This window comes from Anabas testudineus, chromosome 2 (assembly GCF_900324465.2).
Source record: "Anabas testudineus chromosome 2, fAnaTes1.2, whole genome shotgun sequence".
Lineage (NCBI taxonomy): Eukaryota > Metazoa > Chordata > Actinopteri > Anabantiformes > Anabantidae > Anabas > Anabas testudineus.
Genome location: NC_046611.1, coordinates 24,222,347 through 24,237,801, shown reverse-complemented (window position 1 = coordinate 24,237,801; position 15,455 = coordinate 24,222,347). Strand labels below are relative to the sequence as shown.

Here is a 15,455-nt window from a genome sequence, read left to right as displayed (position 1 = left end):
TATTAAATATGTACTAGTGAAGTGAGTTCTGATCTGGATTCAGCAATAAAGCGACAAGTCAAAAGAAATTGCACAAAGGACTAAGCAAAAATCAGGTTTTGGATTCACAAGTGTTTCAGTGAATAGACCTTATTCATAGATTTCAGGTTTTTATGGAGTTTGCTGACGGTAATAAAAATATAAAAATAACTGACCTTATCCTATCAAGGCAGGTGATTTTCACAATAAGTTTAATAAATAATAAAGTTTATCTTATAAGTTGCATTTCAATCATACAAATGATCAAGTCAGGCCAGATGATAAACATTTATTTCAAGATTTGACAATTTAAATGAATTTTTATGGAAGTCAAACTCTTCTACAAATGAACCCAATTTAAGTTAAATCACTTAATTTCTACTGAAACATCATAAAATGGAAGAGTTGACTTGAAGCAGCAAGTACACTGACAAATAGTGATCAGAAACAGAAACAAAATACTGCCTAAAAACCTCCTGACACTCAAAAGTCAGAGTGTTCTGAGAAACATTTTCAAATTATATGAAAATGTGATTACTGGCGCAAAGGAACTTACAGATAAGTGTGTGTACCTAGGACACATGACTTGTTTAAATAAGCAAAAGAAATGTCAATATAGAGTGAACTACAACAATGCAGGATTTCTTTGGCTATGATCTTGAACAGTAAAGTTCTGGGAACCATTTTGCAATAACTGGCAAATCTTATCTGAGGAGGTATTGATAAAGAAAAAACAATGTACGTCTTGTACCGTCAATAACTTAGAAATGTGATGTTTAAGCGTTCCCGTATTGTTTCCTCACTCAGCACACTACAAGGGAAATAAAAAGGGCAAAAGAGACATAACAAGGTAAAGTTTGGCAGTGAAAGGCAGAATCTCGCAAAGCATCACTGGAATGCCTTTGGTTCAAGGTTACTGAAGTAAAGAGAGCTCTAGTGTCAACTAAAACTGGGATGAATATATTTGAACTAATAAAAGAAATACAAGCAGTGGCAATAATGATCTGGGATCTGACTTCCACAGGCTTAACAGAGCCTCACAACAGATAAACTGAGGACATAATTAACTGTTAAAAACAAAATGATCTAGTTAACATAAATAGATGGATTTCCAACATAAATTAGTCGGCAGATTAACGTACATAAATAAACAAGGCAGCACTACAACACGAAAGAAAGTCCTCCCTTTCTTCTGTGCTAGAAGAACTATTTTATAGCTTTTACAGACCCCTTAAAAATGGGAACTCAAAGCTGACCCACATGTAATCACTTAACAATAAAACTAATAACGTTGTAGTGTTGCTTTAAATCGCATGTGTGCATCTGACACTTTCACTCAGGACTGATGAATTTTACCTCCACCAGAAAAACACAAGATGTTCAGTTAAAGGAAAAACTGGTGATTTTTTTTATGCTGCTGTTACTTTCCACCAATCCCATAAAGAGTAGTATGTACTACCTATGATCTGCAATATTTTAGTAGTTTAATAAGATGGGTGTTTCAGAATAGACCTCAGTTTTTGTTCAGACTTACTTTATCGGGTTTGGGAGCTCTTGAAACACAGGTGACCTACACTTTGTACTGTCTTTAATATGCTATGCTGGACACAATGTTTCACCGTTTTGGTTTTGATTTCAGAACCATTACAGTCTTATTTAATAGCTTTCACACAACGAAGGAGTTGTATACAACAGGGGAATACAACAGGCTAGTGATTCAGAGATATCGTTGTTGGTCTCTTTATGGGATAATTTAACCATAATGCAAATATAGAAAATCACCAGCCTCATCCTTTAAAGAGAAAAACAATCATGTCTTGTAAAAAAAACAAAAAAATAAAATAACTTATAAAAGTGCAACAAGAGAATGTCAGTATCAGATGCAACACTGTGAGATGATGGATTGGAGCAGCCTGTCACCTAGTCCAGACAGAATCCCTTGTCCTTCCTTAGAAACAGCTGATATTAAAAAGGTGGATACAGTCCCTTCATAGTGTCCACACAATGCCTGGACCTCGAGTTCAGGACAGTTTCTTTTTTCCTGTTGGTTTCAACATGTGCTGGCCAAACTGTGAAAACAGACACATCCCATACATCACATTACATTACATATTCTTGATTTAAAAGAAGATAACAGATCATGTGGGAATGGACCATGAACTTCTACTTTAAATCTTATATTGTATAAAGTATTAATAACCCTAAATCTTCTATCTGTGAGTCAGAAAGTGCAACAAATACAGTCATATCTCTCACCAGAGGGGTTTCAGTTTGAGGTTGCTTGTTTGGAACGGAAAATTTAAGATCCTCTTTTTCTCCACTGTTGTGTCGATATCGATGGGCAAACTTGCGTTTCAGGGCCTCAGCTATGAGAGCTGCGGCATCTGCAGGCCCGTTGGACTTCACTTTGGCGTCATCTTCTGCTGAACGACTATGAAAACACATTTAGAATGGGATTACCTGTGTTATGCACAAAGGGACGCTTACTCTGCCTTTGCCTTGCATCTGAATGTATGAACGTGTCCAACTTCACTTCTAACCAAAGACGTGGCTTACCTTTTGACTGATCGCAACTTCACTTTGCTCATGTCCTTCAGGACATCAAGCATGTTGGGGATTTCTGTTGGCCTTGACTCCAAGACTGTCTGGCTCTCGGTCTTCTTCCCTCTGCGCTCTTTTATCAAGTCAATGGCTGAAAATGTCCGCTGGAGACTTGGTGGTGGTGGTGGTGGTGGTGGAGGAGGAGGAGGAGGCGGTGGTGGAGGAGTTAGGGTGCCGCAGGGTGGAGGGGGAGGAGGAGGTGCCCCGGGGTTAGCAGCTAAGGTGAGACAAAGTAAAGAGGACTATTACAGCTTTGTAATGTGAATATCTGCTGCCACCTAAAGGAAACCTTCATTACTACAGTGCAGTGAGGAAGACAAATCACTCTACGCCTTCAATCAATCCTGGGCGGTATATGTTTTGTGATGAACAATACCTGGCTGTGCAATCTTTTCCTGAGCCAGTACAATCTGTGCTATCTGGTCTCTGAGCTTGGCGAGTTCATTCTCCAGCGCACTGATCTTCTGAATGGCCTCATCGTTAGCAGTTGTTGGTCCCTGAGGATCCTGAGCAGCTTGATGCAAGCTGGGTAGTGATCTCTGGCGGTTTAAGGGTTTTTGGTGTGGATGAGCCTGGCGGGCTCGAAACATGAGTCCTCGTGGTATGCCTGACCTGTTTTTAGAAGGTCATTTGTTATTACAAATCGTAACAGTACTCACAAAGGACATGCAATTCAAATCTTTATTGCTTATTCACCTGGCTCTGCCAATGTAGTCTTCATCCTCCTCCTCATCCCTGTCAATCCAGGCAATATCAGCCAGAGAGGCCACCAGACAGTTCTGCCTCTGTGTCCTAATCAGGACCCCAGCATCCTCAGTGTATGGATAAAGCTGCCAGGGAGAGAAAGGGGACTTGTTTAACATTCAAACAAATAAGCCAGAAAAAACATGCCAGAGGAGCCAGTCACACCTTACAACACTGCATTTCAAAAACTAAGACTTGTTTTGGTTAAAATTGGTATATAATGGTGTATTTAAAGTTTTTTTGATAAAAAAATGAGGACAGCTCAGAAAGAAGAGGAGAAGGAGAGCCAGTTGTTAATGACATGTTCAGGTAGGTCATAACGTCTGTAATCTGCAGGTTTGCTGAAAGTTGCTGAACAAACTGACCTAAAGCAGACATACTGCATTCTCCATAGAAAGGGAGGGTAGCTGGAAACAGAAGAAAAGAGAAAACACAGCGTTGAAAGAGACAGAAAAGAAGGGCAAATCAGTTGTGATACGTACACACCACTGAGTTGAAAACTCTTCTAAATATTAAGAAAATATGAACACAAAGTCAGTGCTGTGATGGAAATCTGCCTGTGTTAATGATTTAATCTACTTTGTATATGGTTCATAAATGAAAACAGTCAGAAAAGCAAAGGTAAGTTGAAGATGGTGTGTGATTTGTTGTCACATGGCAGTAGCAGCAGCACTGGTACACCTCCCTCACCTGAAAATGAACCCTGGGGCAGGGTTTAAGAGGAAGACTAGTAGCTATCCTTCTCACAATACTTCTGGAGGACCCATAAGGCTTGGCTGATCCAAAAACCTGGACAATAAAACATGTAATACATAATTATAATCAAACATACAAGAAAACCAAGAAATGTCACTACTCCGAGGCTGGCACTGTCAGATGAGAGCAGGAGAAAGTGACAGTATAGCAGTGTTTCCTGGTCTGTGTGTACAAAATCTAACTCTGAAATGCAGGAAACAGAGTGTTTAGCAAACATTTAAGAGTCCAACATCAACATCAACAATCACATACCAAGTCCATTTCAATCCGTGTACAGTCTTTACTCATTTCTGTGGTTGAGTTTCACAAGGGCAGATGAACACATTCTCTGATACCAAGGGCATCATCACCAAACTGTCATCTAGAAGTAGCACAAAAGAAGGGTGATGAACTCAGGTTGAATCACTTTGAAACAAGCAAAGGCCGTGTCTACTCTTTGTGCTTTATGCCGATATATACCTGTACCTGCTCCAGTACCAACACTGACATAAATTCAGGATGTGCCCTGTTCACTGGTACTGGCTAAAAGTAATGTACATTACTAATCTAAATGTCTATTAGAAAAACTTACCAAGTTTCCAACAAAACTATGTGACTGTCCGAGTAGCAACAATAAAAATTATAACCTTACGATTAATTACATGAAGCTTCTTGATGATTTTAATGGATTTAAGTAATGGGACTGGATGCAAATCCATAAATCCACACAGTGGTGAGTCTGAGTTCATGCTACAGTAGAAACCACCAGTGACTGCAGCTGTCAACAACAACTACAAAATGTTGTAAAACCACAGATGTCATCTGTTGATGAATGCATTTTAAGCCAGAGACAGTTATTTTGTTCTGTGGATAAATTATACATATATGACACAAGCTAAGTGCCCACTGAGATTAACATTAATTAAGTAGCTTCAGCGTACTCTCTAGCTAGCTATCCTTACAGCAGTACAATAATCACGGCGGACAATGCTTTATGCTAATCTTTAATGCTATTTATCTTTTCATAAATGTAAATAAGGACATGTAGAAACGTGTACTGACCCAGTCTCACTTCTGACAGATGTCAGCTCATATCACTCTGACGACAGGGTAGCGCGATAAGCTAAATTAAGCGGGTGGCTAACTGATGCTAACGGCGGGCTAGCTAACATTAACTATAGCCAACTTTAACAGTTGGATGTGTCGAAGACGTTACACCTAACATGTGCTAGCAGCCACACGTGATAACGTTGTATCCATGTTCGAAGATCGGCAATATGTGTAACTTTAAAACAACTTACCGAGTTTTTCTGTAGTTGACAACTTTCTAAATGTTTTCACCTTGTCACCGGAGGAATATCCACCGTTCAGGAGGCGAGTGATGCGGGAAGCCATGGAATATAGTTGGGATTGATAGGTTGTGGCTTTAGCGGGCTACCATTGGTTACTCATGTTGATTGACGTATAAAGTCACCAATTACATTTTGATTTTGACCCAAACTCTTTTGTCATTGGGCTTTATATCAGTCGATCAAATTACGCCCTCCAATCATATTTCAGGAACTGTGTGTGCGCTTGTTAGATGTACCTGCATATCGCGGCGGGGTTGAGTCTGGTTTCAGGTATAGGGATCCTCGCGGAAAACCGGGATGTCATCAGTCACAAAACAGCTGTACCCACGGATGTGCCACAAAACCCAAACACTGTGCACAGCTGCTAGCTAAACAAGCACAGTAAAGAAAGGGGCGCAGGCCTCGCGTTAGTGTCATTTTTTTGATCTATTTGTTTTTTAGGTGTCAGAACGTAGCATTTTGTTGTTGAGGTGTTTTTGCATTTGTTGTCGCCCAAGTCAGCCGCAAGTGTCTCATGATTTTAACGAAAACTGAGAAAAAGGTATGCTATAATCGTCCACTAACGTTAGCTAGCCTAGCTTAGCTGCTGAATCGCTCGTAGAAGACACGGTGTGATTTGAGGTGAGGTTGGGGGTCGTAATAAGTGTCTTTGTCAAAAGGGAGCGTTTATATTTTAGCTTCTGAAAATGACTTTAGTGTCTCAATAGTAAAACGTTGAATTAGCCACATAATAAAATAAATCATACATAGCATGTTATATGTTCGGTTATTTGTTCTTTCATGTGGCACCAAATGTCTTACGACGGTAACATCAGTCAGATTGTGTAGCACCAACTTTCAGAGTTTAGTGCTGATTTAAATCTTCACAAACTCCAAATAAAAGTAAAAGAGTAAAACGTGCTCCAACGTAACCGCAGCTGTAAATGTTCATTAGGTAGTACATGTAGCATACTCTTCATTTTGTTCTAGTTTTGTCAGGACTGATGAGTTGACTTGTTGTTTCCGTGTATCGTTATTTGTCAACTCTTTTGTCAATTAATGTTCATATTATGCATAAAGAAAAGAGCCTGCTCATTTCCTGTTCACATTATCTTATTTATTTTGTTTGTTTTTATATTATATAAAATAATGGCATAGAAATACCATAAAAACTGTAAACACTTTATATATATTTATTAATATTTTCATGCTTTTCACCAGTGGTCAGAAAAAAAGAAAATTGAAAGTGTTGCTTTGGATTCTGGGAAGTTGTATTCATAATGTTTTATATTAATGCACAAAATGTAATGGTCATAACAAATAAATTAAGTAATATACAAATTGATATTGATTGAACTGTTAAAGGTAGCAGCCGCTATTTGTCAGCTGTATCTTGTCCTTTTTATTTTAGTAGAGTGAAGACGTTGGTTTGATGTGCGTGGCATCAAGACAAGTAGCACCATGAGTGCGGAGCTGGATGCACTGACTGTGGTGAACCAGCTGCGAGATCTTGCTGCAGATCCCCTGAATCGAAGAGCCATAGTAGAAGACCAAGGTTGTCTGCCAGGTCTTATCCTTTTCCTGGACCACCCCAACCCACAGGTCGTCTACTCAGCACTATTGGTAAGAAGCGTCCATCAGCATACTGAAACAAATATTCTTCATAGTACAATAGTAGGTACTGTTGGATACAGTAAAATATCCACTGACCAGCCACAAGTTGCAACCTAATGTCCACTACACAGGTAAAACTCTAGAGGTTTTTATGTTGTGGTTGGCAGTGTCAGCATTGGAATACACAGTAAACCAATGATGTTAATATTCTTGTTGTAGTAATATCTACATAATGATTTTGTTTTGATACATAGTTCCTGTATATGAGTTGTTCTGCCCATGTCATAATTTGCCTAACCTGTCTTACTGTCTAAAGGTCATTTCACCTTCTATTCACAGTCACAAGCTCGCTCATGATGGCATTAATACATCCATATATTTAGAAATACAGTGAAATCATAACATGTGTTGTATGTTTTGTGGTGGAAACTTTACAACGTCTCCATATAGCAGCTTCTCTCCATTTCTTTCGTCATTATTTAATTTTACATTAGATGATTTATGTTGTGAGTACACTGTTCGGGGACTCACGATAATTGGTGCAGTGTAAAACATGAGTCAGTTCCTGTGTATAAATACTGGTTGTGTAGTCTTTAACTGTTGAACATGTACATTCATTTAAAAATGGTTCCCTCCGTACAATATCACAATGGGTCAGTCAGCTTTTAGTGCTGGGTAGATACTAGCTGCCCTTGTCCTTGCAGGCCGTGCGCTACCTGGCAGAATGTCGAGCCAACAGGGAGAAGATGAAGGCCGAGCTGGGTATGATGCTGAGTTTGCAGAATGTCATGCAGAAGTAAGTCACCACCACATCTCACACACGCTCACTGTGCACTTTCTTTATGTAAAACCTTAACCTAGGATTTCTTTTGTGTTGCACATACAATGTGTGCCTGTCTGCAGATTTTTCAGGCAGGATGATGTCCTTTGATTTGGCATGTCAGGATGAAAATAATTAAAGTTGAATTAGAATACGGTGGCAACCAGTTAAATTGCTGTTTGTGCATGTCACAGATTTTAATGCATCCTGCCACTTCTATACAGTTTCTGTCTCTATGTCCACTTGTGTGTTTTTACTGATGTAGGCTTATATTTGCTCCTATTCTTTCTTTTTTTGGTGGAGTAAGCAGTTTCTTTTGCAGATGCGGCTGAATGTGCAAACATGATAAACTCATACTGGTCACTCAAAGTGCTGGAGGAAGGGTACTTTGGTCCAGATTGCTTATCTTGCCCAAAGGTTTATGGCAGTTTTGCTAAGTGACTGCTGTTCATCATTACCACCCCAATAGGAATAGACGTATGTTTAAAAGGCTGACTGCTTGTATAGTTTTGTTTTTCCCCACCTTCTTTTCCTGTGGCTAAGCTCCTACTTGCCCTGTAGTAAGCCAGTCACTTCATCTAATCAGGGGTGGCATCACGAGGAGCCCTGCAGTAACTGTATCAGCTCACAGTTCAGTCAACAGACTTTTTGTAGAGGTCGATCATAGCTAGGAAGAGTGGAAACACGTAGCTGAAGGGGAACGTCTAGCGCAGTTGCACTATAAAAGTGTGAATACAATTTTTATTCTTTTAACTCATTAAGAGTGATTGTTCAAGAATACAATTATCTTTTATTTGAAGCTTAACGTGATGAATAGATGAACAAAACATTTGGAAAGAGTGTTTGGTTTACTGAAAGATTGACAGACTTCCACAGAGCCACAGCAGTAACGTCTTCTATTGGACCAGTCTCCCAGCGGGCAGCTATGCCAGACAGCTAATGTCATAAGTGGTTACTACAGCAGGAGTGATGACTTGGTGACATATAAAGCAGTAAAGCCTCCAGGAAATGCCAGGATCGCTCAAAAAATATCAGTTCTGGCAATACAACTGCAACTGAACTCATGTGGCTTCTTCATGGAAAACTGCTGCACACTGAAATTCACTGCCCATCCCAAAAAAATTCATACACTTCGTCAAGCTACAGAATGTGACAATAGTTATTCCCATCTACGGTTGCATTAATTTTTCACCAAGGTTTTGTATTGATAATGGGAGATTCGGACCTATGTGCAAAGTCTTCTCCAGCACATCCCAAATATTCTTAATGGGGTTAAGGTCTGGACTCTTAACAAAGAATATTTACATTACTGCGTCAAAGACCATGTACTTACAGATACACTGTTAGCTGATTAGATCATGTGTACAGCACAATTAAACACAAATGCCTAATGTTTCTTTCATAGTGTTCATTGTGTACCCCTCTTGTGTACCCCAAAGGAGTACTTCACCTGGGGAGACCAAGCTGTTGGCCTCTGAGATCTATGAGATTCTGCAATCAGCTGGTAAAGAAGAGGCTGAACAGGCGGAGGCAGCTGCTGCGTCCTGCCGGCGTAAAGCCCAGTTCTTCCTGGGCTCCAACAACAAGAGGGCCAAAACAGTGGTGCTGCATATTGACGGACTGGATGACTCTGTAAGTAAACACACTGTGAATACAGGACTCAAGGCAACACATGCAAAGAAATCTCCTATGAAGCTGCTGCTGTCATGATCACAGTGCATCGTTGTGGTGGTGTCTGTCTGGCACAGGATAGGAGGGTAGAGGGGTCATGTTGTAAATGTCAGACACTGAACTGTGGGACACTGAGACTGAGCCCGAATGCTGCTCTGCAGGAGGCTTACACCTGGCCAGATTACATTACAGCAGACAGCCTCTGGTGGTTTCTGCATCACTGTTATTACAGCAGAAACACAAATGACTTTGGCAGCTAGAAACCATACTTGTAAATTCAATGGGATTCAATTGAAAATATTAAAGATTTTAATGCCATTTGAACTCATTTTTGTGCAGCCTATTCTGCAGCCAAATGTCCAATGTACCTTTAAGCCACAGTCATCTCTTATCTCATGACATGTTGACATCGGTGTTTCACATATCTGTTTATACCTTTCACCCGGTTCCTGTCTGTTGTCAGACTCGAAGGAGCCTGTGTGAGGAGGCATTGCTAAAGATTCGAGGGGTCATCAGTTTCACCTTCCAGATGGCTGTCAAGAGATGTGTTGTCAGGATTCGCTCTGACCTTAAAGCTGAGGTATGTGTCTGTGCAAATGCAGAAAACAAGGACATGTTAAGGACACTTTACACCCTTCGCCTTTTTGATAATTTTGATATGTTACTTCCTCCTATATCCAATTTCAATTGATGGGAAAAAGCACTGCTTTATCAATACTCGTTCTGACTAATAATGAAAATGTGCTTGTGATGATGTTGTAAGTGTGGAAATCTGCTCTCTTCAGTCATTGCAAGTTTCTAGGACTAAAAGTTAATTAACTTTATTATTGGTATTTAAGATTGACATGTAAAATCAGGAATAGACTCATTTGCCTTTAAGCAATGAAAACTCACACTCACCTATACACTGTATACTGTATCAAGTTGTTGAGATGACATAATACTGATACTGGTCTTGATACCAAAAGCACCAAAGGCATAAATTGCCAGGTAGAGGGAAGCTGACCAAACACTACTGCTTGCATGATTTTAACAGATGATTAACATTTCATTTTAAAATCAAAATACTCCACACGTGTTAGAGATACAGACACATTCAGACATTCATGAAGAAATACAGTATACTGTAAGTCCCTTGTTTTTCTTACAGGCGTTGGGCACAGCAATCAACTCCACCAAAGTAATGAAAGCTCAGCAGGTGGTGAAGACAGAGGACGGAGGAGAGGTTAGGTTATAAACGTGTATCATAAACATGCTGTAACATAAAGAAAGACTAGCTGTAGCTCTTTTATATGTGCTGGTCACATCTCTGCCTCAGACTGTAGGCTAGTTAATTTTTGTGAAAACCGTTTATTTTCCAACAATCTTCAAAGAAGTCACTAAGAAACAGTTGTTTCCCAAATAATTAAAAGTTCCCATAATTAGGTTTGCCTATAGATTATTTTAGTAGCATATCTACAATGTGGCCAGCAGGGGTCAGCCCTTGCTCAGTAATGTTTTCTGACTGTGATGAAGTTTATTCTCTTTGCCATTTGTTAAAATATGTGTTCTTTGTCTCTGTGCAGCTGATCTTGCCATTCCAGGAGGACTCGGCTGTGCTGGTAGAGGAGAACACAGACATCCCAGACTACCTGCCTGAGGAGGAAAGTCCGTCCCAGGAGCAGGATAAGGCAGTCACACGCGTAGGCTCTATCACAGATGGCATGGGCTGGCTCAGCACGGCCGCCAACTTCCTGTCGCGATCCTTTTACTGGTGACCACTTCCTGTGTTTATCTCTTTGCTCCCTATTTACCCAGAAAGTACCATCAGCTGCAGCCTTAGCATCTCACAGCCTCTCAGCCCCATTCTAGTCTATTGTCCCCTCTGCAAAGCTCACAGAGCGCAACAAGTGCTGGACTGCCAAGCAGACCCTGCAATATCTTTACTGTGTGTATATAACGGAGCTACAAATCTCACTACTGGCTGTATGTGCACTATATTCTAGCTGCATACATATTTTACAAGACATAGCCACTTATAATCAGCCAAAACCAAATAGCAAACCGGAAAAGTGTATCGCAGAGATGGAGTTGACATGTAGCATTTTGAGGATGATTTTGTGTACATTGAAAATTGGGAGTTCCTCTTATTTGCATGGCTTTATTCCGTCTGTTTTTTCCAGTCATTGTCATTTTACTATATATCTCATATTTTTCATTCTTCAGTTTCTTAATTGATTTTTTTTCTCTTCCCATTTCAGTCTTTTAGCATGATATGAGTCTTTTGTGCCAATCTTGCCTGATCTATGGTTTTTGTGCGTGCCTTTTTGACATTATTATTTATTCAGCATTCATTCAAATGCTTTGAGAGCTCCAAGCATGTGAAATGTAACATTTTGCTTTCCTACCTCCCCTAGCTTTTAGCTAACTGAAGGTCATCACTTGAGTACAAATGGTAAACTAGACACCAGCACGAGGCTGCCGCCCATTCAGCCACTGTCTCACATACACATGACCAGCTGATTATGTGTTTGGCTGATTATTATGACTCCCCTTACTACATTTGGTGGATTCTGCCACAAATCAGGACTCTTCTGATGGTACTATAATGCAGGAAAAAAAATCAAATGTGAATCCTGCAGTGGGAGTGAATTGCCTGACAACTGATGTGTTAATTGCACAGACTTTAGGCTACCTCTGCTTTCAGTGTCCTATCTCACATCAGTATCATGGTAGATAGTTTTAGTAAAACCCTAGATCTGCATGGTGAAGACCAACTTGTGAGCTGCATGCTTGTGTACCTGCTCATTTTTACAGTATTGTAGTCCCACTTGTTTAGTTTGGTTTTTAGTTTAGCCAGCAGTGTCCTTAAAGCAAAGCTCATGTTCGTGCGCGCTCATATACACACACACACACACACACACACACACATGGAGCGTACTCACCGATGCTTTCTTATGAGCAGTAGTGCTATACTGCAACAGGGTGTGGATATGTACATTTTGTAAATGGTGCCTGATGCCCCAAGATCTCAACCCTTATGTCACAAATTAGAATAAGAGTTTGTACGAGCTAATGCTAAAGCTGGGCTTGTCAGCTCAGCGATGACTCCCCAATGCTTTCTCCTGATTTACTCACTCTACATTTAATTGTGTTCTCCAACAATTATTACACCCAGTGCTGACAAAGTGACAATTTTGTGGTCGTGCAGAGATGTCACAGTTGGCTATGATCAGTCCAGTGGAGGAATGGCACAGAATCACTGTAATAACCAGAATTGATGGTGGCTAATTTATGGGAAAGCAATAATATTTTTTGCATTAAATGTAGAGACTATAGTTAAGCAACAGTCTTCAAAATAATGCTTTGAATAGAAGGTATTACTTAAAAGTTACAGTCATCATCAGTATTAAACATTTTCTTATTTGTTAATTTTAATATTTGATTTCTCAGCTCATTCTGCAAAAAAAAACATACTTGAACATTTTTTCTTACAATTGTCCTTCTGTATTGATCAAAGTGTAAATTTTCCTTTACTTTTAAATTTGCCACATCTGTTTGGTTGACTAATAACTAAATCCTCAAATGTAACTTCATGTGTACAGAAACCATGTGACATAAAATGTAATATAACGTAATGCAGAATTTAAACTGAAGATTCCCATACACTGTTAATGGAAATTATAAACTTCAAATCAAAACTTGTCTGGTATTTCTTTTTTGAATTTAGTTCTAGCGAATATATAATAGTTAGATCTATACCCAGTGTAAATGCTGACCTGTGATGCTATTCTCATGATGCTCAGATTTCTCCTCTTCCTGGCATTTGCAGTGGTCACACCAGTGCTCAGACCTCGCTTTGTCAAATCACATTGCTGAGGGCAGCAGCCATTCTGAGCACAGAGTAAATTCAGTTTTCTTTACTGGTGCATTAGTGAGGTGCCCTAGGGCAATCCTTGAGCCTGACCACCATCTTCCACAGCCTGAGTGCTGGTAGGCAAGTAGAAGCAGCAGCCAGCCCCAGCTGGAGGCCCTGGAGCCACTGCTGCTGCAGCAGCAGCAGCAGCAGCACCTCCAACACGATGCTGTGCCAAGCTGGAGAGGAGGCCTTCCCTGCGCTCAATGCCATCATGTGGATTGATGGTGACTAGAAGATTTAATATTAATTATGACTAAACAATGAATTTGTTCTTTTTTTTTTTTTTTTATTCAATCTTTACTCATACTTAATCACTTGAGAAAGCTGTTATTCTTCTACACTTTTACATTTACACAAGCTCTGCAAGGAAAAATAACTAAAATAACTAAATATTTTACCCATAAACATTATTATGTTAAAGTTCCCTTCAGTAGCTGTTATGGAGGCTTGTGTTTTACTATGTTTTATCAGGGTGATGTCGATGAAACTATTTTTTCTGATCACTTACTTTCAAGGCAACAGGATTTCTACTTAGTTTTAAAAGTTTAAACACAAATCTTACTTTACATCAGATGCTACAAGCATGTATAACTAAAAATGTGAGCATTTGAGTGACACAGACAATCAACTGTAGATAACCATCGACCATGGGGTGTCTGCGGCCTGTTAGCCCTCTGAGCACATAATTCTCACACATCACCACTAGAGAGAGACAGTAAGCCTGACAAAGAGAGCAAATGAAGTGTGAAGTCTAGAGTATAATCTTAAAAACCTCTGATGAAACAAACTTGTTTGTAATTAGATGACCTATAGATTCCTAATGCTATGGAGCCTCGCTGAAACTGAATTTCCATCTGGTCAGCTTGTGATTGAACAAGATTCATCTTAAGCATTAACACACTGCAAAACATGAATATTCTTAGTTCGCCTCAGACTATAATATCTGTGGACTAATGCAGCCATAAGGTTGTTTTTTAGTTGTTAATATAGTATGCACCTTCCACGTGCATGCTAATGTTGAGCAATTTTCAGTTGTAAATGATCTTCAAGGGCTCATATGCTGACTTAATGATATTTCTCCTCTCAGACGTTTTTGCACATAAGAGGATATCCTCCAGAGAACACTCACGGTTAATTTCCAAATTAAAGACAGATAATTTCACTCTTTCTCCCACTACTTACCTTCTTTCCTCATCAATTTCCTCCTATTTCATCCACCATCAAATAAAAACACAATCAAACTGTCTTGCGCACAGTGCCTCTTTCATTGCCATATCAGCCCGGATGCATACATGTGCACGGATGTGTGGTCAGTATCACCCTCCCACACGTGTATTTGCATTGTTAATCTGCACAGGAGGAAAGGACCTGATGGAGGGTAGATAGGTACGTCTCACGGCCCTGTGGGCTCCTGAGGAATTTTATTGGAGGTTCAGCTCCCAGTCAATGGGATCAGCCGTAAATCCTGCTCAGAATGTGGCAGGAAATGATGTGACTCTTGCAATTTATGTCAAATAACTTTTGAGGATGTGTGAGTGTGGCGATCAGCGCTACCGGGGCTGCGATAACTCTTTGGCAGGGGGCCCTAGTGAAGATTTAATTGAGACATTTTTCTTTATCTGGAGCAAAACCCTGGAGCTGTGTTGTTGTGTAACGAGATGTAATGTCTCTCTTTATATGGAGGTCAACATCCGGGATGAGGGAAGGTCACGGACTGACTGTTTGAGCATCCAATTTGCTCAGGTAATACCCGCTCCACAGGGAGCTGGGTAAAGACACAGAGTATTAAGTTACACACTCCACATATTCCAGACAGACAGACAAGACACTGTGTGGTAGGAATATAATGCATCTGTCTGAGTTCGTGTGAAGCCGGTACAGAAAAAAAGTTAAGTAATGTGGCTGAGTGTGATTAATTTTTATCTGACTCAGTGGAACCACTTTATAACCTAATAACTCTATCTGTACTTAATATAAAATGTCTCTCTCTTTGTTCTTAAGAATATGATAGATAGTTATCAAT

General features: G+C 39.8%; 2 protein-coding genes across 6 annotated transcripts; one reads left to right on the top strand and one right to left on the bottom strand.

Moving 5' to 3' along the window:
• Window positions 1–293: 293 nt before the first annotated feature.
• On the bottom strand, window positions 294–5,493 carry mtfr1 (mitochondrial fission regulator 1). Of its 2 annotated transcripts, none has more exons than XM_026364275.1 (8): window positions 5,423–5,493; window positions 4,372–4,484; window positions 4,054–4,152; window positions 3,316–3,449; window positions 2,996–3,231; window positions 2,575–2,836; window positions 2,275–2,449; window positions 294–2,087 (listed from the first exon to the last, which is right to left on the bottom strand). In XM_026364275.1, the coding sequence occupies exons 2-8, from the start codon at window positions 4,405–4,407 to the stop codon at window positions 2,040–2,042; spliced, it is 990 nt and encodes a 329-aa protein (XP_026220060.1). In that variant the 5' UTR covers window positions 4,408–4,484; window positions 5,423–5,493; the 3' UTR covers window positions 294–2,039. The 2 variants fall into 2 exon arrangements, with proteins under 2 accessions (XP_026220060.1, XP_026220059.1); XM_026364274.1 differs by having other exon boundaries at window positions 4,372–4,480; window positions 5,400–5,486.
• A 293-nt stretch (window positions 5,494–5,786) lies between these two features.
• armc1 (armadillo repeat containing 1) lies at window positions 5,787–13,208 on the top strand. Of its 4 annotated transcripts, none has more exons than XM_026363870.2 (7): window positions 5,787–5,991; window positions 6,844–7,052; window positions 7,748–7,839; window positions 9,303–9,495; window positions 9,998–10,114; window positions 10,685–10,759; window positions 11,100–13,208. In XM_026363870.2, the coding sequence occupies exons 2-7, from the start codon at window positions 6,891–6,893 to the stop codon at window positions 11,289–11,291; spliced, it is 831 nt and encodes a 276-aa protein (XP_026219655.1). In that variant the 5' UTR covers window positions 5,787–5,991; window positions 6,844–6,890; the 3' UTR covers window positions 11,292–13,208. The 4 variants fall into 4 exon arrangements, with proteins under 4 accessions (XP_026219655.1, XP_026219654.1, XP_026219656.1 ...); XM_026363869.2 differs by having other exon boundaries at window positions 6,841–7,052; XM_026363871.2 differs by having other exon boundaries at window positions 5,787–6,071; window positions 6,841–7,052.
• The last annotated feature ends 2,247 nt before the right edge of the window (window positions 13,209–15,455 follow it).